Below are 24418 nucleotides of genomic sequence, written 5' to 3' on the forward strand. Positions count from 1 at the left end.
AAGGTACAAGGACGTCACGCGTGAAGAACAAATGTCTCTGGATCACACAATGTGCTGCATGGATGCCAGCCATCTCAGGTGTGGAGAGGATCACTCAAGACAATGTTACATGAGTGGCAGAATCTGGCCCCTTCCACATGCAGAGTGCAGAGTTGTTCTTCGTACAAATGCGTTGAAGTTCTTCCCATCCCCACCAGGCTGCCTCTGTGTAGGGCACAACGCTGCTTTGCCAAGCATGCTGCAACCTTCCCAGCCAATCACATTAAGCAGAAGCCTGTTTAGGGCTCACCTCGAAGCACCCAGTGGCCTGCTTCTCCCCATGGCTGTGGTGCGCAGACTCTCTGCAGCAGAAAGATAGTGGCATCAAATGTGGGATCCAAGGGGGACTGGGCTGCTAGATACTTCCAGGTGAGGTCGGACCAGGCTTTACCTTAACCACAAATGGCTGAGTAAGTTGCAGCATGCTCAGAATAGCAGCAAATGCCCCGATTGACTGGCAATCACACTGCTACTCTGGCTGGAGTACCCCCCGAGTTTGTTACAGCAAAGAATCCGTCTCAGTATGGTTTTGAAAACCAATGAGATTAATTTTTGCAAAACAGCTAAAATATCCAAATCAGGCATAATACACCATCAATTACATGTTTGTCATGGTGCCTCAGAACTAGGTTATGGCAGGTTTAAATTTGTGTAATAAATACTTGGATAAGGCAAATAATCCATGGTAGCTGGAGGGAGCAAGTTTTAGAAAAGAAACTTGTGCCTAATATTGCTTGGGATCCTGACTTGCAATTTGTGAGGTGCCTCTGCCAGTTCAGTCGTGGAATACGACGCTACCAATATGTATGGCGTAGGTTTCAATTGTGCCACTTTAAGCCATCTGTTTACTGCAACTGACTGGAAAATGAGCATTTGGAGACAATATGAATTTGAAACTCTGGAATGGTTTATACATCCCCTCATATGTACGGTAACATGCCAGCACTATAAATTTGCTCCATACTCTGTGAGCCAGGAGAATTCCATATTTGTATGCGATGGACTTTTGCTGAGGCTGAAAATTAAAGATCAACTCGCCCACATACAAAAGGACCAGCTCGACCCAGAGATGCTCAGCATGCTGTGGACTTTTGGCTACATGTCGCATGTACACAGATCCAGTGAATAGCATGTTGTTTCTAATTATTATTAGTCCATTGCCCAAAGAGCAGCAGCTGGCATTCTTGGGAAGCTGTTTCAGGGCCCTGGCAGGACCTGCTGCTTGTTGTTGGTGTCACCAGGTTGGCAAATGCCCAAGAAGAACCTGTAGTCACAGAAATGCCAGTTTAGGAGAATTAGCACCCCTACGGAGATCCTTTCTGCAGCTGGTTGCACATCATAGCTGCTACTGCAGTAGACCCCATTATGCCACTTGCACTAGGGAGTCTTAACAATGACCCCTGAATGCCAGTGGGAGTGCTTGCTTCAGAGAATTGGAAGTAATCACACTGCTGTCATAATTAGAATACTTATACAGAAGTAATTGGCCAATTTACAAGAAATAAAAAAAGGCTTTGAGGCTTGAAGTGCTGATGTAGGAGAGTAAAATGGTTAAAAGTTGCATGTTTATCCATCCCACGTTGTGGAAATAGAAGGGGCTAGAGGTGGAGAATCGCTTTGTGGAGAAGTCCTAGAGACCCACCTTGTTTATGGAAGGACAGATAAAAAGCAGGCAAAGTTCATGTGCCACACACTACATGCTCCAACCAAAGGAGAGGAAAATGGGAGCAAGATTGGGGGAGTGTGAAAGAGAAAGACGTGAGGGAGTTGAAATAGGAGAATGATCTTCCTGTCAGACTGAACAAAGAGAAATGAACAACTGGATTTTCACTGAAGTACATTATCACGAATGGGCTAGGGTATTAATCTGTATTACTTTTAGGTTGTTGAGCGAAACCAGGGGCTAGATTCTTAAACTCAAATGGAGACTACCACCAACTGTGTCTTTCAAGTCATGGGATTCCTTCATCCACCACAGTCCTTGAGAGGAGGCGCTGGCTTCCCACCCTCTTAAAGTTTTCTCCCTTTTAAGTATTTGAGTTCCCCTATTATAGTTTAAAATGGAAATTGAGCATTTAGAAAGACACTGACTGGTTGGTGCCTTTTGGCCAAGGAAGCCCGACTATACCTGGAGAAAATATCAAACAGTGCAGAGGTTATTATGGGACAGAGAACAAGAGGCAAGGAAGAGAACTTAAATAAAGCGGGGGTAGCTGATATAGTGCCATGCAGATGTTTCAGCATCATAGCTGCCCATGAGCTAAAGCAGGCATCCCCAAACTGCAGCCCTCCAGATGTTTTGGCCTACAACTCCCATGATCCCTAGCTAACAGGACCAGTGGTTGGGGAAGATGGGAATTGTAGTCCAAAACATCTGGAGGGCCAAACTTTGGGGATGTCTGAGCTAAAGTCTTCCAGAAGAATCAGGGCTCCTGCAGCTTTATTTGTGAGGTTGAGGCATAAGAAGAAAAACAGCTTGGAGCAGCCTTCAGCTCGTGTTCCCGAAAGCTGAACACCTTGGGACTACAAAGGGCACCCAGCTGTAGCAGCAGACATAAACCTGAATTTGGAAGTGGGATTTCACTGAAATCTAGGATGGGCATGAGAGTCATTAGATAACAAACAGGGAACAACTGAGGAATTTCCATGGGTTGGCAGCATGAGTCACACCAGTTAAGTTTGCCATCAAAGAGTTTCAGACAGAAGTCCATCTCAACCTTCCCTGGAGATGCTTAGATTGAACAGGGCCTTGGTCCTCTCCAGCTTCCATGTTTGTCTCTGCTTCCGATTCCTCATTCCCAGATCTTGTTGGTGACACCAAAAGACTTGTGACAGGCCACACTCTCAGTTTGCCATCTGGGAAGGGAGTTTGAAAGCCTACACAAACACTTTGGTAAATCTTCCCCCAACATAATTATTTTCTGGAGAGATGAGTCGGCACTGCAGTCTCCCCCACTCCACTTTTCAAGTCTGTTTTGATGCTGTGGAGTCGTCTGTTCAGTCGCCACCAAAGATGTCCTCCACAAACTCCAAACAGCTATTTATTTTCCCTCATTTATCATTACAGTGGTACCTCGGCTTATGAACACAATTAGTTCCGGAAGTCTGTTCATAAACTGAAGCGTTCATAAACTGAAGCGAACTTTCCCTTTGAAAGTAATGGAAAGTGAATTAATCCGTTCCAGATGGGTCCGCGGCGTTCGTAAACCGAAAATTCGTAAACCGAGGTGTTCATAAACCAAGGTTCCACTGTACTTCGTTTCTCCCCCTCCCAACAGCTGCACTCTTACTAAAAATGCCCTCCAACTATCACTCTCCTAGCATTCTGATCTCCTTGGCAACAGTTGCCAAGCCTGCACAGAGCTCTCACCCCAACACACACACACACACACTCATTACAATTTTATGCTTACACCAGGCTTCATGAAGCATACTGTATTAAAATGGCAAGCAAGAAAAGCGAACAACACAACAAAACTGATTCCCAGTTGCTGGAAACGGCAGGAGGAAAGAGTACTTGGGTCCAGCTTGCAAGCTACCCTTAGGAGTTTGGTTGGCCACTGTGATGATGCTGAACTAGTTGGGCCATTGGCCTGATCCAGCAGGTTCTCCTTATGTCCTTAAAACCACAGACACATCACCTGCCACATATGGAGGATAAGACTATCGATGGCTACTCGTAACATTGGCTAGATATTACCTCCAATATTTATTAGCTGCTGGAAAACATGAGTGGGAAGGTAGACTACTGTATGTTCATAGAATCACAGAGTTAGAAGGAACCCTTGGGATCATCTAATCCATCTCCCTGCAATGCAGGAATATGCAGCTGTCCTTTGTGGGGATCAAACCTGCAACCTTGGCATTATCAGTACCACGCTCTAACCAATGGGGCTATCCAAATTGAGCTCATGTCCTGCTTTCCTTGTGAGCTTCTCATAGGTGTCTGGTTGGCCACACATAGGACGAGACAAAATGATAGACTATAGTTCTGATTCAGCCATCTAAGTCAAGCTCATGATGAGTCTTTGGGGGACATGTCATGCTCAGCATCTCCTTTCTGCCTTGTGGAAGATTTGTTATGCTATTGAGAGATTACGAAACTCAAACGTGGGCTCTCTGGAGTCCCATGGGCAAACAAGTGATGGAAATTGCCTTGGGTTGCATAAGAGAAGCACCTGTTGTGCTAGGGAATGTGGAAACACAGAATTCCACTTTAAAGACGGTGAGAAGGATAGATGTAATTTATTTCCAGCTCTGGTTTGTTCCATAATATTTGTGATGGCTTTAACATTCGGTGAAATGTTCCTCTCTGATGGGAGCGATGGCAGTTACCCTGAAGAATGCAGTTTGTCTGTTGATGAAATGGTGGGGAAGGACATGACTGATGATGTAAGGACTATTTGGTATCTTCTTTCTTCAAAAGGGATGCTGCTGCTGCTGCTTTCCCCTGAAGCTTTAAATCAAAGAGCATACCTTCATCATATCCAATTAGCCAGACTCTCTGTTCCCTCCCAGCAATTCCCTTAGGCCAATTCCTGGGCAGCTCCTTAACTGAAGCAGTGACTCTAGCCTTCAGGGCATTGAGACTCTCAATTAGAGACTGCAGGCTGAACCTTTCCTCCTCTTCCTGAACTTTGTGCCTGAGATGGACTTTGCCATTTCTGCAGTACTACCAGAGATTTTATTCACTTTTTTGTAGCTTTTGTGATTCCAGGCTTTGGAGATAATGCTAGTCCAACCTTGGCTTTTATCTTTTGAAAAGGCTTCTGGAGCTATTCTGGAGCCCAGGACAGAGTGGGGAGAAGGTGTGAAATTGACATTGAAGTGGTGTTGTGCTCTATATGTCTGCGCAGAAGATGGGTCACGTCAAACCTCCAGACTTGACATGATGGGATGTAGCTCAGTGGTGGAACATAAGGTTCTAATATCTCCAGGTATAAATCTGAGACTGTCCTTTCTGAAATCACAGAGAGCCACTGCCAGGCATTGTCATGACAGTACTGAGCTAGGTAGACCAATGGCAGCTTCACAAGTTTCTAATTTGCTGTCATGAGGGACGGAGGAGTAAGGGAGCTTTTTTCGTTACAGAAGCTGGAATTTAACAGAGCTACATAAAGACTCTGCATCCTGGGTTCTCCTTCCCTGGTGAAGACACCATTCAACCTTTCTTCCAACCAGGAGGAGGTACCATCCTGGAGAAAAAAGACTGACTGCTGGTCATCTTGGAGATTTATTATTATTAAAATCATCTAACTTTGTTGAAGTCTTGTGTGCATCTTGAAGGCAGCATTTAGAATGCACAATAAGACTTTGAGGCAGAAATTAGGCCTAAGCAAGGGTGGCTAGGGAAGCTGCTTTGCCCAAGCCAGAACCACCTGACCTACACCTGTCACATGGAACAGGTAAATGTGTGGCTGCAAAGGAATAATTGGGACTGCACTCCTGATTGTTCCAAGGAAAGGCTCAGTCGGTAAGGCTCAAGGATGTGGACAAGGTGCACGGATCGGTCAGGGCTTGTGCTCTAGACCCTTGCCCCTCTTGGCTGATAAAAACAGCAGGGAGGGAACAGCTGGCTGGACCAGGGAGATGGTCAATGCCTCTTTACGAGAGGAAGTGGACCCTGCCTGTTTGAAGGAGGCAGCGGTAAAGCCACTCCTTAAGAAACCTTCCCTGGATTTGGAAAATCTAACTAACTACTGGCCAGTTGCTAATCTCCCTTTCCTGAGCAAGGTTCTGGAGTGAGTGGTCGCAGACCAGATCCAGGCACTTTTGGAAGAAACTGATTTTCTGGATCCATTTCAATCGGGGTTTAGGTCCAGTTTTGGCACAGGAACTGCTTTGGATGCCCTGTATGGCGTCTTCTCAAGAGAGAGAGACAAGGGAAACACGTCCCTGTTACTTCTCCTCGACCTCTCAGAGGCTTTCAATACCATCAACCATGGTATCCTTCTGGAGCGACTGTCTGAACTACGGGTGGTGGCACCGCTTTGTGGTGGTTCCAGTCCTACTTGGATGGTCATTCCCAGAGGGTGTTGCTTGGGGAGTGCTTCAATGTGGGGTTCCGCAGGGCTCAGTCCTATCCCCACATTGTTTAATATCTACATGAAACCGCTGGGTGGGGTTATCCGGAGGTTCGGAGTACATTGTCAGCAGTATGCTGATGACACTCAGCTCTGTTTCTCCTTTACATCGGCAGGTGATGCAGTGGAAGTGCTGGACCAGTGTCTTGCCTTGGTAATAGACTGGATGAGAGCCAACAAACTGAAACTCAATCCAGATAAGACTGAGACACTGTTAGTGGGTGGTTCCCTAGACCAGATGGGTGGGAGATCGCCTGCTTGATGGGGTTACACTTCCTCTGAAGGAGGTTCGTAGCTTGGGGGTACTCCTGGATCCTTTGCTGTCGCTCGGGGCTCAGGTGGCCTCAGTGGCCCAGAGTGCCTTCAATCAGCTTTGGCTGGTGGCTCAGCTATGCCCCTATCTGGACAGGGATAGCTTAACTACTGTTGTCTATGCTCTGGTAACCTCAAGGTTAGTTTACTGCAATGTGTTCTATTCAGGGCTGCCTCTGAAGATTGTTTGGAAACTTCAGCTAGTGCAGAATTCAGCGGCCAGGTTGCTCACTGGTTTGAACATATTACACCAATCCTGGTCTGACTACACTGGCAACCAATTAGTTTCCAGGCCCAATTAAAAGTGCTGGTTTTGACCTATAAAGCCTTAAACGGCTCAGGACCGCAATCCCTCAAGGACCGCTTCTTTCCTTATGAAGTTACCAGGACCCTGAGATCATCTTCTGAGGTCCTTATTCGTGTGCTTCCTCCTCAAGAAGTCTGGAGGGTGGCATCATGAGAACAGACCTTCTCTGCAGTGGCTCCCCGTCTGTGGAATGCTCTCCCCAGAGAAGTTCACCTGGTGCCTTCATTATACATCTTTAGGCACCTTCATTATACACCTTTTAAACTGGGCCTTTGGTTGATTTGATTGACATTCTAGGCCCTTTTAAAATGTGGGGTTGTTTTGGGGGGAGGGTTATTGGGTTGTTGTTTTTATTTTGATTATGTATTTTGTGGTTTTATATTTTGATTTATTATTATTATTATTGGAAAGGAAGGCTTATATTCAGCAGCTTTTAAATTGGGTGGCAACTGCTGGTCTTGCTGGGGTTGACTACTTCTGAGTTGAGTCAGTCCGTAACACAAGTGGGATTTGCAGTTGGCACCAATTATCTGCTTCACACTGAGCACAAGATTCAGATGAAGTCAGAGCCTGACCCCATCCTCACTTAGAGGAAGCAATATGCCAGAGGTGAAGACCTCCATCTGGCCACCTGCAAGAAAAGGGATCTACAGCACATCCAAAAAACAACACCACCACCCCTTTAATCCATTTACAACATTGTAAACCATGTACATTACAATTCTAAAAGTTTAAGATCAATAGAGAGTGTTTGTTATCAGACATGTTACAATGCTGAAAACGTCCCCCTCCCCTGATAAATGGTTTAAAGCGTTACTTCATAAAAATATGCCTGATTTTCCAGACACATTTCTAGGCACAATTGGTTTGCATGACTTGCATCTGTAACTTTCTTTTATCATTTCATTGTAGTAACTTGACATAGTCTTCCTACAGAGGTGACTTTAGCCTGGAAATCTCACTAGAGCAAGTTTGACACTCTATGAGCGCCACTGCGGAAGGCTGGAGGCTATGTTGCTATCATCGGAATATAAAGACACGACAAATGTGCAAGCCTAAGGGATGTCTGAAACAAAAGACATGATCCCAGCCCCACTTCAATTCCAAGTTAAGCTACAAAAGTGTGGAGTAATTTTGAATTTCTCCTTGTCTATTAAAATTGAGTCACATGAGCCTCTGCCTTCAGATTGCAACTCAAAAGGTGTAAGGATTCAAATCATGAGTGCTAACACTTGGACCTGGCACTACATTACCTTAGCAGTATCGATCCACACCGCTGTACATACGAGCCCTGCTCAATCAGATCAAAGTTCCTAACAAAAACATTAGCATAAAAAACAAGAACATAAGGCCATATAGTCTTATCTCACAACGGCCAACCAGATAGATGCCTGCTAGTGCACTCTCCACACATGTGATTCCCAGCAACTGGTAGTTCAAGACATAGAGGCATTCCTTGTTTTGCACAAGGGTTACATTCTGGACCCTCATGTGCATCAATGGAGCACGTGTAAGCCCACACCACTCTTTTCCGTGACATCTTTATGACATTCTGGGGTTACTTCTGGGTTCGGTGCTCTGTGCACATGCGCAATAACACATCATTTGGATGTGCCAGTCGCTGCCTGTACTACCAACAGCAGAGGGAAACCATAGTCAGCGTGCCTAGTAGCTATGGATAGCTTTATTATCCACTAATTTGTCTGGTCCTCTTTTAAACCATTCAGACTGATGGCTCCCATCACCTCATGCAGGAGGAAATTCTACAATTTTAACTATGAATTGTGCAAATTCTTCAGTTTCTTTTATGCATCCTGAAATTTCCAACACTCATAGTTTCATTGGATGGACTCGCGCTCCAGAAGAAACACTTCTTTCTTTCTCTGCATCGTGCAATCGTTTCCCCCCTCTGCTGCAAAAGGGGTTGATGAGAGATTATTTGGGGGAGGTTGGGCAAGATGCCCTCAGTAGCCCCCAAGTTGGTCCTACCCTTAGGCAGAATGCTTCCGGATGCTGGAGGACAGAGCAGCAGGTATATCTACACAGCCCAGCTTGTGCATCCTAATCTAGCCAACTGCATAGCTGCCAAGTTTTCCCTTTTCTCGCGAGGAAGCCTATTCAGCATAAGGGAATTTCCCTTAAAAAAAGGGAGAACTTGGCAGCTATGGCCAACTGCCAAGAGGAGGATGCTGTCCTCTTGCCACTGCTGAAGTAAGATCCATCTGCCCAGTCTAGTTGGCTTCTGTGTGTGAAATGGGGGAGAGGACATCTTCTTGTGCTTCACCATTGCCCCTCCCCTCAAATCTGAGCAAGAATGCTGTGAGTGACCAGGAGTGATTGGTAGCACTAATATAAAACCCGTAGGCTTCATCATGCTGTTGCTTGCACATTTTGTTTCTCTGGGTGCCACTTGGCAAGAGTCTTATCTTTATATCTTTCATACCCTTTACTCTAAACCAGCTCACCAGGTTACAGTGCTCATCTGGAGCCATAATTAAAAGTTGAAAAAGTAGGGATTTCTCTCTCAAAATAAATAAACTCCTTATGTTACGCTTAAATACTGTTTCAACAGCTCAGTAGTGAGCAACGATAGAGGCCTGTTGCTTGCTAAGAAGAAGCCACTCTCCTCCTAAGATGTCAATATGAGTTTTGGCAGGTGCCCAACAATATTGACTCTTGTTGCCACAAGAGATGCTGATTTCAGGTCTTTTGGCCCAGCAGCAATAGGTGTAACCCAGTGTCATTATTATTATTTTACCAACAGCTTTGTAGCTTTTATGGCAAATGAGGCAGAAGAGGCTATCTTTTGCAGCAAGGAGCACAAACAACTATTTGCAGCTAAAGCCAATTCGTGTAATTAGGCTTTGTTCTTATCTACCACTTTAAATCAATATAATTATACCTCAATCTACAACACACACAAACACATTTAGACTGCAGCCAGCAGTTTTTGCAGTGATTCATTTACCCAGACAGAATCTTAAATGCAGCCTAATGAGAGAGAGAAAATTCCCCATACAGTGGTACCTCTACTTATGAATAACTCTACTTACGAATGTTTCTACTTACGAATGGAGCTCCGTCCGCCATCTTGGATGTGGTTTAGATAGGATTTTTTCTACTTACGATTTTTTAGATAGGGTTGCTTCGACTTACGAATTTTTTCTCCCAATGCATTCCTATGGGATTCGACTTACAATTTTTTTCGACTTACAAATGTGCGTTCGGAACGCATTAAATTCGTAAGTAGAAGTACCACTGTACTGACCATAGTAAAACCTTTATATATAAAAGGGACTACTACAGCAATTAACTGGACGCGGGTGGTGCTGTGGTCTAAACCACAGGGCTTGCTGATCAGAAGGTCGGCGGTTCGAATCCCCGTGATGGGGTGAGCTCCCGTTGCTCGGTCCCAGCTCCTGCCCACCTAGCCGTTTGAAAGCACGTCAAAGTGCAAGTAGATAAATAGGTACCACTCCGGCAGGAAGGTAAATGGCTTTTCCGTGCACTGCTCTGGTTCGCCAGAAGCGGCTTAGTCATGCTGGTCACATGACCCGGAAAAACTGTCTGCGGACAAATGCCGGCTCCCTCGACCAGTAAAGCGAGATGAGCACCGCAACCCCAGAGTCGTTCACGACTGGACTTAACTGTCAGGGGTACCTTTATCTTTACAGCAATTAACTAAATTTAGTTTTGGCACAGACTCTGTCCATTTCAAATGTAAATGCTATGACATAGGCTCTGTGTTAACACAGCCTTTGTGATTTTATCCTTTAAGACATGGATTCTATGTGCTGCTGTGTCAGACTAGACTTAAGAGAACTGATGCTGAATAGTAAAATTACATGGAAGGTTCAGAGGGGAATGGACAAAGTTGGAGGGAAGGGGGGAAAAACCCCTAACGGCCAGCAGATGGAGCTGTTTTCAAGCAATTTTTTAAAATCCAAAACTACAGAAATTCACTGACCTTGCAAGAGGCCAACATTTGCCTGCCGTTGGCAAAGCAACCATGCTTTTAATTAAAGAACCATGAAATTAATGTTTGTCTAGCACCGTGGCAACTTCAGAATAAGATTTCTGAACGCATGCACATTCCGATTACTGCCTCAACTTTACAACTAAAAGGGATTTTTTTTGGGGGGGGGGGGAGAAATGCTTTCTCTCTTGTGACTGCTAGGGTTTTTTTATATATATACAGAGGAAAGCACTAAATAGGAAATATATTTACAGCAGCTACTTTTCCTTGGAGGTCTTGTCCCCAACCCAGCAATAGTCGCATAGAAGAAAACGTGTGCGACTAGCTATGCAGAGAAATAACCGTCCAGGCGAAGGGTGCCCATGTGTTATTCCTATCTGCACCACAAGCTAATAGATCAGGTGAACTGACCACACTTTAGTGCTGGGGGCTGCATAAGTGCCAGAGTGTGTGCACAGGCTTCCTCAAGAACCACATGTGCAGCCCCAACTGCTGGCTATAGGCATCCAAGCCCTGAGTACATGCTTGCTTCTGTCCAGCAAGATCCACATTTGATTCTTTGCTTCTGCCCAGCGATTTCTCATACTAGATCAAAGAGCTTTCAAAACCAAGATTATATTCATTACATGGGAAAACAAATTCTATTTGTGGAAGTCAATGAAACAGCAAGAGGAGGAGGTTTTTTGGCAGGGGGCAATGCTTTATTCAGTAAAAAATATTCAATATTACATGTGCTAAAATGAAACATCAGGTATCCACATGCTTCCAAATTATCCCCACTCACATATATTTTGATACACATTCAACTGCTTTGATATTGTCATACATACACCCTTCAGTATAGGAGAGCTTTCATTTAATATATAATCAAGACTTTAAAATCCTATGTATGGACCGGCTAGCATAATGCAAATTTTCTCCTTTCTCCCAATGTTTATTCATTAAAATAAAAGGAGCTCGTCTTCAGAGTAGGCTGTTTCACTGCTTCATTTTCTTTGTACACTGCAAACCAGAGTATGGTGAACGACATCTGCACACATCTGGAGCGATGCATTTGCCTCCATGGTGACATGGCAACCTACACAATGCTGGGGGGGGAGGGGAGTCCAAAACTCACATCAGTTACACAGCACAGATTTCATCTCATTAGCCACATTTGATACATAGCATTTTATTGAATTATCACAATTATCCCTAAGAATAGAACAGAACAGAACAGAACAGAATAATGTATTGGCCAAGTATCAACCATACTTGGTATTTTGCTTCGACTACTTTGCAATGTAAAGAAAAAACGTACCTCATACAAACACTATTCCCCTCACAATACAACAGCACAACGAAGAAAATTTCAGTAAAATACAGCAGAACTACAGTATCCGTGCCTGCCATTCATCCTTATAGTGTTGGAATTTTGTTAAATCTTATACTTGGAGAAACGAATATCTTGATTTAAAGATAATTCAAATGGGGAAATGTCTTGTGATTTCAAAACCTACGCCTTGTTTAAATCCCACCCACCCTGCCCATGAGTTTACAAACTAGTTTGAAAGGGAAACATGGTTTGGCAGGACTATGACAATTCCATGCAAGTACAAAGTTTAGGCCTGAGCAGGACGATCTGTTGTCAGCTGTTGTTGCTACAGGGTGCCCACAGCTGCAGTTTTCATGAAGTCAAATTTAAAGAGCTTGTGCCTTTTTGTCTTTGCTAGTTTTATAGATTTTAAATTACCATAAAATAAAATAAAAGGTCCAAGAATTTTGTCCATGTTCCTTATGGTTCTACTCTGATCTTGCTTATAGGCCTCTGATGGTAATGTTGGGGACGATTGCTCAGCACCATGGCACTTGTGCTAGTGTTCCTCAGTTTTCTGTTTTGTCCCCCAAAGTATTTATCTACAAATCTACATGAATCTTCTGGGTGAGGGCATGTGCTTGTATGGTTTGTCTTTAAAGACGGTTCCGAAACGTCAACTAGTTCAGAGCACAGATAAATCGCTAACTACGAAATGCCAATTGGAACATACTTTTTGCCCTACAATGAGATCTCCTTTGGGCATCTGTTGGTCTGTTTTCAAGCACAATTCATGACCTTTAAAGCCCTCAACTGCTTTGGATCAGAATACATAAGGGACCACCTTCTCTCTATGAACCTGCCTGACCCTTGAGATCTTCTGAGACCCTTCTTCAGTTGCTCCTAATCTTTAGAGATTGGATGGCAATAAAAAAGAGGGCCTTTTCAGTGGTGACGCCTTATCTTTTGAACAAACTCCATAGACAGGTCTGTAAAGCTAAACATTATCATCATTTACACACTGTGTCGACTTTTTTCTTTTTACCAAAGCTAAATTGTTTTCTGCCTTCTATTAGATTTGCATTTTTATTGACAGTCCATTATTAATTTTCACTTCTGCGTGTTGTTTACATTACTGTTGATTATTGTTTTATCACTCATTATTGTTTCCAACTTCTTCAATAGTGCAAGATGCTTTGGAGACAACTTGTTGAGAAGTGACTCATAAAACGAATAGAAAAATAAATAACCCACATGGGTGTTCTGGAACTTTAAAGCAGTTTCCCGGTCTGCACCATTGCAGGTGAGAGAAGCAAATTACAAGTTATTTAGCCAGCGATGGTGGTTTGTGTGGGTTCCTAATAAAAGCAACCAGAATAAAATGCTCCTTTGCAGAGCCATTCTAGCAGCACCTACTGTTTTGCATGTATTTCTATGCCTGTTACTTCAACATACTGCTATTGCAATGATTATTCATTTCAAGAGGATTAACCTATAAGATTAATCCAGAGACTCAAAAGGGAAGGAGCTAATCACTACTTCACAGGGAACTCAGTTCAAGGGCCATCTCTCGAAAGCAGCCCTCCCCCATATTAGAAGCAAGAAAAGCAAGAAGTTGCCACTGGTAGTTCTGAAAGCGCGCATGGCCATGCAAGCACTAAAAGAGAATGATGCCCCAACAGAACTTGATGGTGTATTTGAGAATTAGAGGTACAGTAAACACATGAGGTTTATGGTCCTCACAGTCACTCCTATATAGTTAGTCTCAGTCATTTGTTGTAAGAGTAGCCTCAAGGAAAGACAGATGGCAGCACAATTCAATTCAGCTGACTTTCTGCCTAAAGAAAAGTCCTGCCTGGAAGCTTCTGTACCCAATCCATCCAGCATTGCCTTAATTCAGAACGCACTACTAGATTGCAGCCACTGACCTAGACAAACACAGCTCCAGGAACAGACATACTTGACAGTCACTTATATCCTTTAGCTGAAGGATCCCAGAAGCTGCTTTTAAGATACTCTCTTATCCACTTACATTGCTTCATGCTTGGCACTCGCTACTCAGTTTAGTGACCCGCCCACTTGACATCTATCACTGCCTTGACCCACCACCATTTGCAAACCATTGCATTAAGAGGATAGCATGCTTTCCACTTCGAGCCTGCAGCAGCTATGGATAGACTATTTTTGTCTGTCTTTAGGGAAGAGGAAGACTCTTCCCCTTCTTTTTAAAGCCCTGCTGAACTGAAAAAAGAAATCCTAGAGGTTGCTGTACTGTGAAACTCACTTCTGGAGCATCAGTATTGTCTATTTTATCCCAACTTTCAGCAATATCAGCATCTGAGTGGTATTTACCCAATGAAATTTGAAGTTAGATTAGATTGCAGGTTTCATATAGAACAGACCGCATTAGATGAAGCACAAAAATTATTATTATCATTACTACTAAGGTACAATGATCATCATCATTCCTACTACTATTCACTTTCCATAAATTTCAGTCGGACTTGCCTAACAATGAAAAACCAGCAATCTATCTTTACATCGCTGCTGTCTCATTCATTTCAGTCAATCTTGCATGGGGCAGCCATGAAAGAGCCAGTGACCGAAGGCAGGTACAGTTAATGAACTGCCAACTACACACCAGTAACTGCTCAGGTCAGCTATATCCCAATACAAAATTAATAACTCATGCAATATTTCCTATCTGCATTGATCTGTTCTTATTTAGATGAGGGGATAGTACACGCACGAGATAGGAAAGGAGGGTGGGAAGCTGGGTGCAGTTAGTACGCCTCCGCAAAGGCTTTGTAGCTCTTGCGGGTGTTACGATGATCATTTCAGCTTTTAGGCGTTTCATTCAAGAGGCTTGCAAGTTCCTCTAAAAGATACGTAACTCACCTAAATGACAGGCCCCGCCGACCCAGCCAGTTGCACAGCTGCAGATTCCAGGAGCGACGCAAGTTGCTCCATTCCGACATCCCTGAGGACAAACCGCTGCAAGGAAAGAACAATAAGCCTCGGCCTCTCAATATTATACTGTAGAGCTGGGGATGGCGGGAGGTGGGGTACACATATGGTCCTCCAGATGTTGCTGGAGTCCAACTTCCATCAGCCCCAGCCAACATGGCCAATGGTCAAGGATGATGGGAACTCTAGTCCATCGACATCTGAAGGGATGATGATGGGATTCCCCATCCCCACTGTAGAGGATTAGAGAATGTTTAAAGCAGGGGTCTTACAGATGTTGCCAAACCACAACTCTCATCACCTGTGCCCATTCACTATGCTGGGTGAGGCTGATGGGAGTTGTAGTTCTGCAACATCCAGAAGCCCATAGGTTAAGCATCCCTGGTTTATTGGGGGGGGGGAATATTTCCTCCCTCAAACCAGAACAAAACACTAGCATCATTAAAAGTGACCCTTGCATGAAACTGACAGATTGCGAGCAGCAGCTTTAGCTGTCATTCTCAGAAACAGTTACCTCTTGAACAAAAGGTAAACTGTTAGCTCTGACAGTGGTGTTTTTTGGGGGGAGAAAGAGTAGGAGGAACCCCTCCGTGCAGAATCATGTAAATGGAATTGCCCCTGAAACATTGGGTATATTTTAATGAACTGCATCCAAGCACCAGTTGAGATCTTCTCTCCTGTCCTCTGTCAGGCATAAGATAACTAGCGTACCGTAGTGGGAAAAGTTCAGCTTGGAACAGGAGACCTGAATTCAGATCCCCACTCAGCCATAAAAGTTACTGAGCAACCCTGAACAAATCTGGTCTCTCTCTCTCTCTCTCTCTCTCTCTCTCTCTCTCTCTCTCTCTCTCTCTCTCTCTCTCTGCCTAATCTATTTATACTGATCGTTTCAACAATAAAATGGGGAAAACTCCAAGTTGAAAGAAGAGTGGGACTGAAATGCAATAACTAAAGAAGTGGAGATTTTTACCTTCTTGGCATCTTGATCCTGTCCAGCCAGAAGCACAAAGGCACTTTACCAGCCCGTTGACCGAGATGCACTCGCCACCGTTTTGACACCCTCCCTCGCAGCTTACTGGAAGGAAACAGCAGAGAGACAAAGCAAGCCAAGAAGAGCATTATAGCAAGGGTGTTTTACTGCATAAATGTTGCCTCTTCCAAGCATCAATTCTAGAATAGAGTTGAGGCATAGGTGGAAATTTCATGCTCATTTGTTTACGGTAACATTATATATGCTTATTGTTATTTATGGAAAACGTTGCTATCCTGACTTTCTGCCTCAAAATGAAGCACTCAAAGTGACTGCAAGACAGATCCAGAACCCACCCACCCCCAAAATGCAAATAGTAACCAAATATTAATCTCAATGGGACATGGGTGGCACTGTGGTCTAAACCAATGAGCCTAGGGCTTGCCGATCAGAAGGTCGGCGGTTCGAATCCCCGTGATGGGGTGAGCTCCCGTTGCTCGGTCCCAGCTCCTGCCCACCTAGCAGTTTGAAAGCACGTCAAAGTGCAAGTAGATAAATAGGTACCACTACAGCGGGAAGGTAAATGACATTTCCGAGCGCTGCTCTGGTTCACCATAAGCCTCTTAGTGACCTGAAAGCTGTATGTTGGCTCCCTCGGCCAGTAAAGCGAGATGAGCGCCATAACCCTAGAGCATAGCTGCCAAGTTTTCCCTTTTCTCGCGAGGAAGCCTATTCAGCATAAGGGAAAATCCCTGTAAAAAAGGGATAACTTGGCAGCTATGCCCTAGAGTCCACGACTGTCAGGGATCCCTTTACCTTTATTAATCTCAATATACAGTGGTACCTCTACTTACCAATAACTCTACTTACGAATGTTTCTACTTACGAATGGAGCTCCATCCGCCATCTTGGATGCGGTTTAGATAGGATTTTTTCTACTTACGAATTTTTAGATAGGGTTGCTTCTACTTACGATTTTTTCCTTCCAATGCATTCCTATGGGATTTGACTTACAATTTTTTCTGACTTATGAATGTGCGTTCGGAACGCATTAAATTCGTAAGTAGAGGTACCACTGTATAAGAGTTCCAGACTCATTAAACCATGTCTGGATTGGAGTCCTGACCAACCTAGTACCCTCAAAAACTTTTGGACTACCTGTGCAATGGTTTTAGACTATTCCCCCATTCTTAGCCACAACTTGAAAACTGCCTAAATTCAACTTACCTTTATGACAGTATCGCCCTCCATAGCCAGGCTGACACCTGCATTTTCCAGGTCTGAGACATTTCCCACCATTTTTACATTTCGGATAACAAGTTGCTATGAACCAAAAGAAAGGGACAAAGAAAGTTAGATGAGACATTTCTGGGCTTCGGGATTGGGAACAGTCCACTCAAAAGCACCCTACTCCTTCAAGGAGCCTACCAGTTAATTCATACATTTGCCTGGGCCCAGTAGACCAGTCAGCAATTCATAGGATACATGTTTTACACTCAGTAATGGTAAATATAATCTACTAATTTGGTTTGTGAAACGGCTATAATGAAGACAAGCAAAGCTTGTCATCTGATAACAATCACCGCAACTGATTGTATTAATTAGCTCTCAAATGCTATATGAAAAGAACTGGTGACAGGACGACCCTGAACCAAATCCAATCTCCAAAGTGAAGGGTCATGCTATTCTTCAATAGCTATTCTTCAATAGCTAAACCAGAGGCAAAAGAGAAGAGCTACAGTAATGGGAAATGCTTTGCTTTTAAACTCTGATTAAAAGCTAATCCCGATGAACATTGGTGCAAATGGAACAGTACAACATGGCTACAGAAATATTGTAAATGAATCACTCCTAACTCACTGGTCAAAGGATGATGGGACAGGTTTAGCTCTTGAATTTCCTTTGAAGTTAGTGCTGGGTGTACTGGTAGATTTGACAGAAGCGAGCGCTCAGTCTGCATAAACTTAACTAACCCCCCCTTATTCTTGAACACCTGGTTGATTCTGCCTGATTCAGCGAGTTTATCATTTTGGTAACACTAATAATTTCATCATTTATTTTCTGGCATGCTTCTCTCTTAGTGCCCGTTTTGCTTAATGAATGGCTTCTTATGTAAGATGTAAAGATCTGGCCAATACACAATTAACAGGTCCATCTAAAAGGAACTACAGTCGTACTTTGGATCTCAAACAACTTGCGAGTCAAACGTTTTGGGTCCCAAATGCTGCAAACCCAGAAGTTATTGTTCCGGTTTGCAAACGTTCTTTGGAACCCGAACATCCACCAGTACTTCTGCAGCTTCCGATTGGCTGCAGGAGCTTCAACTTCCAAGGTACGATTGTAGTTGGTTCTAAAGCAGGGGTCCCCAAACTTACTGGGCTTTGGGCCAGTGCCCGCAGCGCCATTCACGCGGCGGGCTGGAGGGCGGGGGAGCACGCACCCATATGTGTGTGCACACGCTATTTCTGCCGCACTTCCGGGTCGCAGGAGCACCAGAAATAGCTTGTGCGCATCCTCCGACCCGGAAATGTGTCGGAAATGACGCTTGTGCATGCGCGCAAGCTATTTCCGGTGCTCCTCTGACCCAGAAGTGGGCAACCGCGCCGCGCCAGTAAGAGCGGGCAGCGAGGGTCGTCGCTGGCTGGATAAATGAGGCCTTCGGGCTGTATCCGGCCCACAGGCCGTAGTCTAAGGGTGTCTGTTCTAAAGCTTTATTGATGCTAATAATCCATTGGGAATATCATGGGTCCTTAGACTGCTTGGCTATTCAGGACAGTTCTGGTAGCAGCTGTGAACCCACATCTAACTTCATCTGAGCTCTTAAGTTTTTGATTTATGGTTGGAAGCCATGTGGAACTGCACAACCCAACTGCAAATCTTTCTACGGTTAAAACTGATTATGTCCTCAAACAACCATTTTTCTCATCACCTCATCCCACCCCTTTCACCAGCCTTTCTCAGTGATTAATCAGCTTCTTCATGAATAGTTTTCCTACAGCAAACAGCATTTTCTTAAGTTTTCATCCATGCTAAATATGGGCTTAAAATGAAAACCTGCTGAGAAGACAGTATTCCTTGTGGATTCTAGGGGAATTCTTTGTGGCAGCTACAAGATATGCCTGCACGACGGACAAATAAATAACTGGGAAATTGCACATTTTGGCATACGGCTGCTTCGATGATTTTGTGCAAACAAATTATCTGACAAGTTTAGCTAGTTCTTGGCTAATAAATCATTCATGAGCCGATCCCGATTTCGATGTATTTGCTATCTGCAAACAATTTTCAATAGAACATTTTCAGGTTTTCCTCTGGACTTGCATTATGGATTAAATTGGGATTCAGGTGATCACCAGGAATTTACTGGCAGCAGTCTATAATGTGTAATGACGGTTCTGGTCTCTGAACACACAAATCAAATGTAGGAAATGGCAATTTTTTAAAATAATATAAAAAGATGTGCACTTTAACAAAAAATAATGAATGGCAAATATTAACAGCTTATCGCAAGAAGAAACACTTCTCAAAAAAAGTACGTGAGCAAGAATTATTTAAATCATTGTTCATGAATGAAGAAGAGCAGAAAAAATATTTCAGCGCATTGCAATAAGAATTGCCCAGAAGTAGTCCACTGCTACCATTCTTTTTTCTCCATTTGGTAGTGTTTTCAAAATTATTATTAAATCCTTGAAATATTTTTTAAAGGTCGCAGTAAGCATTTATTAGTATTTTAAAACTTTCCCCCCAAATGTTCAACAAAATACTGCAGTCCCTCAAGGACTGCCTCTCCCCATATGAACTGACCTGGCCCCTGGGATCATCATCTGAGGCCACTCTTTGTGTACCTCCTCCATGAAGGTGACTCCAGAGGGTGGCAACACGAGAACGGGGCCTTCTCTGCAGTGGCTCCCCACTTGTGGAATGCTTTCCCCAGGGAGCCTCTCCTAGCATCTTCGTTACAAATCTTCAGGCACCAGACAAAAGCATTCCTCTTCTCGCAGGCCTTGTGCTAATTAAACAGTTTATGGCCTTTTAAATGTATTATTCTTTATTAAATGCATGTACATATTAGGCATATACATATTTATTTATTTATAAATACATATTCATTATGATTTCCCCCCCTATATTATTTATTTTCTGTTTTTCTATATTGTGATTCTACATTGTGAACCACACTGAGATCCATGGATGGTAGTAGTTCTGTAACCCGGGTTTTAAAGTAAAAGTTGGGCTTTCTTTTTTAAAAAAAGCAAGATATGATTGCATACTTGGAGGGGTTTTGTTTCTTCCCATCTTCAGGGACCCACTCATTTTTAATACCCAGTGTACCTGCATGCTAACTATTCACTTTACTAATACAGTAGAGAGTGGTATGCATTTGATTCTCCAAAGAACTTTTCCTAATTCAATTATGCAAATAAAAGATTCTTCATATTCGACCCCCTCTTGTGATAATCCTTATAAGTAGCTTTCTACCGTAGACACAACTATACCTGATTAATTGGTATGATCTCCTTTCATTATACCGTCTGCATCAATAAAGGTGTCTACTTTTATACAGCTGCCCAATACTGTATTCTGGCAGGCATATTCTAGTTAAAGCCATTGGTGTTGTTTTCTGTCAGTTGTTGATGGCTGATTTTATGCTGCCATTCTTCCTGATGTTTCATTTAAGTATTAGCATTGCTCGAACTTTGCTGTGATTTATAATTTTAAGTTGAAATTGAATTCATAATCAAATTGAATTTCAATGAGTTTGAGTTAAATCATAAAAGATGGAGTGTAAATGTCAAAACAAATTAACAAACAAGCATTGGTCTTGGGCAGGCATGTCCAACAGGTAGATCGTGATCTACCAGTAGATCACTAGATGTCTGTGGTGGATCACTGGTAGATCACTGGCTCCCCCAAAGAAGCTGAACAACTGTGGCTCCCCTAAAAAAAGCACAACATTTTACCCCATCCCTGAAAAAACTCAACAACTTTGACCCGAACCCCCCAAAAGGGGTAGATCATTGCCAGTTTTTAACTCTGTGAGTAGATCGCAGTATCTTGGGAGTTGGCCACCCCTGGTCTTGGGATACGTTTGGCAAAATATCAAAATGGCCTCCACAGATTGTTGAGTTTTGAGGGACAGACTGGGCCTATTCATAGGGTTGCCGTATATCTGGGAGTCAGCAGCAGTGTCTGGGCGGAAATTGGTAAAAATGTCAGGGAGAATCCAGACGTATGGCAGCCCATGTCGGCAGTGCTGTTTTTCATTAAAAAAACAGTATTTTTTTGCGATGTAGTGAAAAAAGCTCAACAGCTTTTCTGTCTGGATTTTCACTGTTTGAAATATGGCAACCCTACCCTTCATCTTCTTTGCAACCTTTAATCTTCTTTGCATCTAGCCTTGAGGCTTAGAGCACCATGTCCTCACTATCTTCCAGCTATTACTCAACTTACCTATATCTCAGACTGAATCCTGAGGTCTTGAAGGTTTTTGGTGAGGAAGCCTAAAGCAGGAGGGAATCACGACAGTACAGCCAGAGCATACAAATATGCCATCATAAACCACCCTGAGAACTTTTGTTACTGGGCAGCCCATAAAAGTAAATAAAATGAATTAATTAAACGTTAATTCAGTTTTTAAAAACATTTTGCAACGTTAGAAATAAGAACTTGGTGCAGGGGTGGGTCCTCTAGGTCTCTCTATTGGCCCTCAAAGCTCTCTCTGGGGCACACCGTCCTTGAGAGCTTTTGCCTGTCTGGAACATGTCCTTCCTTGAACGATGGCAATGCCTCTTGCCTGCCACAGCGAAGATGGAGAGAGATGTAGCCGGTGTCTGTAGAAACATCTGAATTTGCACAGCTAGAATGCAACCAAAGATAAGAGCAGAGCTTTCCAAACTTTTCAAGTTGGTGACACACTTTTTGGACGTGCATCATTTCGCGACACAGTAATTCAGTTTTGCATCATTTCATGGCACAGTAATTCGGTTTTACTAGCAAACCAGAGGTTAAACTAACCCTTTCCAGCCCCGGGAGGAACATGGGGATTGTTTGTGTGACACACCTACACACTGCAGCTGACACACTAACGTGTTGCGGCACACAGTTTGGAAAGCTCTGGGTAAAAATCAAGTCTACTTTTGCACCAGGCTCCACTCACCACTGATAAGTGGCTCCTGGATGTTTGTCCACAAAGTTTGTCAAAAGGTTTCTCCATTCACAATCCATGCAATATACCCTAGCTGCCCCAGCACTTGTCAACTGTCCCCATGCCTTTGCACTCATTGGTCAGAACACCAGAAGGCAGGAACAACTTTGGTGCACAGGGATCAACTGGGAGAGCATACTGTCACTGAGTTCTTCCTTGTTTCTCTACAAGTTTCTACAAGGGCTAGAGACCTATAGTACTTTTAAACAAGAAGAAAAGCTGAATATTTAGGAAAGGACTACAGAAAGTCCCTGAAGTGTGCTCCACCCCCATCTCTCTCTCTCTCCCCACCCCAATTCTTTGGGATCTGGAACTTTCAGGAGGACAAAAACATTGCACAAAGTAGGGTCAGCATTTCTTCTTCTTTTTTAGATTCCCTGCTCAAACATTTCCCCTACTGCTGGAAAATAAGTGATTTGCAAGTGGAACAGCCAAGCACATTATTCCCACCAGATGAATACTTGGGTTACATCTTCCTCCACTCCACAGTCACAAAAGGATTCCTGTAAAAGGACCTCAGTCAGTGTAAGAATTGAGGCGGGGCTTGTCAGCCAAGCAAGATCTTGCTTTCAGTAAGAAGAATCTATTGTTGAAGCCAAAATGCTCTTTGTTCTCATAACTGCAATCCCACAAACACTTTCTTGGGAGCAAGCAGCACCAATGAAATCAATGCTGACTAACTCCAGGCAGTTAACTTTCACAGCAGACACAAAACATGAGCTTTGTGGCAGGAATCTTTAGGAGATTAACAGAAGTGTAGTGCTCAATCCTACTCATGTTTACTCAAAATAAGGTCCCGTTGTGCCCAATGATGCTTTACTCCTGTGTTCAGGATTGCAGCCTTACACTAGTGTTAGCTTTCCTGGACTTGACTCGACTTCTTGTCTGTGAGAGTATGACAGTGAGAAATCGACGGGGCGTCCAAGTAAACGTTAGGATCGGGCAGCAAACCTTCGATCCTGAACGTGCACTAACCCCTTTCCCGCGTATTTATAATCTGGAATAACCAACACCCATGCACTTCTCCCAGGTAAACGTGCAGGCAGAGGACTGCAGTTTGAAGTAAAACTCCCAAAAGTTACTCCACCCTGAGGATCGCTCCTCCATCCCTTCGGAGGAGCAGCCCCCGAAGAAAGGCTGGTGCAGAGAGGCAGGAGAGTTTAGCTGCAAATCTGCGCCAGAGTGACGAGGCTTACATTTAATTACTAGCACTTTCCCAGCAAGATCCCAGGGCGGATTACAGCAATTTAAAATTTAGCACGGGTAGTCAAAGGAACGTGGTTGGGTCCTGAAAACATACATCTCAGGTCCAGCAAAGACCAGGGTAAAGAGGGGCAGCTCAACCGACACCTTGCACGGGAAGGGGGCTTCCCCCCCCCACCCGCTCTTCTACCCGTTATACCAACCATACTGGCAGCGCTCGCCCTCGTAGCCCCTGGAGCAGAAGCAGGTGCCGTTCCGGATGCACAGGCCCCCGTGCTGGCAAGGCGGGTTGGCGCACACGGCGCGCGGGTCGAAGACGAAGGGCACGGCGACGCCGCGAGACACCTTGGACGGCTGCGCCAGCGCCAACAGCGGCGCCCCCGCGCAGGTCACCAAGAGCAGCCACAGCGCCGCCGCCTGCGGGATTCCCGCCACGCGCTCAGCGCTCGCCACGCGCCACCCCATCGCTTGGCCTGGCCTGGCGCGGCGACCCAGCGGCGCTCTCTGGTCCCGGCTGCGCTCCCTTTGCGCGCGCTGCCTGCCGCTCCCTCCTCCACTCCCGCACTTTCCTCCTCTTCTGCTTCCCCCCTTTCTTTCTTTCTCTCCCTCCTTCCCCTTCCCCGCCTTCTGTTCCCGGACCCTCTCTCGTTTCACTCGCTTCTCTTTTTCACTTTTTTAAATATATATATGTTACACGACATATTTCCTCGGGTGGCTGGAGCCACTGAAAGGAAGCTCTGTCTTGTGCACGTGAGTTTATATTCTGATGCAAAATCCAAGCGTTTGTCCAATGCAAGAGTACTGTATTATTATTATTATTATTATTATTATTATTATTGATTTCTATACCTTCCTTCATCCAAGAATCACAGGGCGGTTGGAAACAAAGCATAACATCGTAACAAACAGAAACACACACACACACAAAAACACCAGTTTTAAAGGCTATAAATTGTTTAATTAATTATTAAGGGGAAAAGGCCTGGGGCAGAGGCAAATTTACAGCAGCAGGTTAACCTGGCACTGGGCGGGTGCTGGATTTCCGTAGCTAAACAAGCTATA

At 44.1% G+C, this 24418-nt stretch overlaps 2 protein-coding genes across 3 annotated transcripts in view; one reads left to right on the plus strand and one right to left on the minus strand.

The window, feature by feature from the left end:
* VWDE (von Willebrand factor D and EGF domains) overlaps positions 1-1450 on the plus strand; it is a 47287-nt gene extending 45837 nt beyond the window's left edge. Inside the window, exon 31 of the mRNA XM_088653996.1 lies at positions 4-1450. Coding sequence (XP_088510122.1) covers positions 4-24 — 21 coding nt within the window. The 3' untranslated portion in view covers positions 25-1450. The remainder of the gene's footprint in view (positions 1-3) is intronic.
* LOC118092123 (uncharacterized) lies at positions 1237-23985 on the minus strand. Of its 2 annotated transcripts, XM_088653995.1 has the most exons (6): positions 23560-23920; positions 17176-17271; positions 15949-16053; positions 14910-15005; positions 4375-4495; positions 1237-1303 (listed from the first exon to the last, which is right to left on the minus strand). In XM_088653995.1, exons 1-6 carry the CDS (start codon positions 23819-23821, stop codon positions 1237-1239), a joined length of 747 nt encoding a protein of 248 aa, XP_088510121.1. In that variant the 5' UTR covers positions 23822-23920. The 2 variants fall into 2 exon arrangements, with proteins under 2 accessions (XP_088510121.1, XP_034985780.2); XM_035129889.3 differs by lacking the exons at positions 1237-1303; positions 4375-4495 and adding an exon at positions 11399-11805 and having other exon boundaries at positions 23560-23985.
* Between the last annotated feature and the right edge of the window lie 433 nt (positions 23986-24418).

This window comes from Zootoca vivipara, chromosome 11 (genome assembly GCF_965207765.1).
Source record: "Zootoca vivipara chromosome 11, rZooViv2.hap1.1, whole genome shotgun sequence".
In the NCBI taxonomy this organism is placed as follows: domain Eukaryota; kingdom Metazoa; phylum Chordata; class Lepidosauria; order Squamata; family Lacertidae; genus Zootoca; species Zootoca vivipara.

Excerpts from the sequence above, each read along its gene's own strand:
- LOC118092123 (XM_088653995.1), bottom strand. The coding sequence starts at position 23,821 with ATGGGGTGGCGCGTGGCGAGCGCTGAGCGCGTGGCGGGAATCCCGCAG. Across the intron at positions 15,006-15,948 it reads AGGATCAAGATGCCAAGAAG|CGGTTTGTCCTCAGGGATGT; the intron begins GTAAAAATCTCC and ends CTTTCCTTGCAG. Across the intron at positions 1,304-4,374 it reads GACAAACTGCATTCTTCAGG|GTTCTTCTTGGGCATTTGCC; the intron begins GTAACTGCCATC and ends CTGTGACTACAG.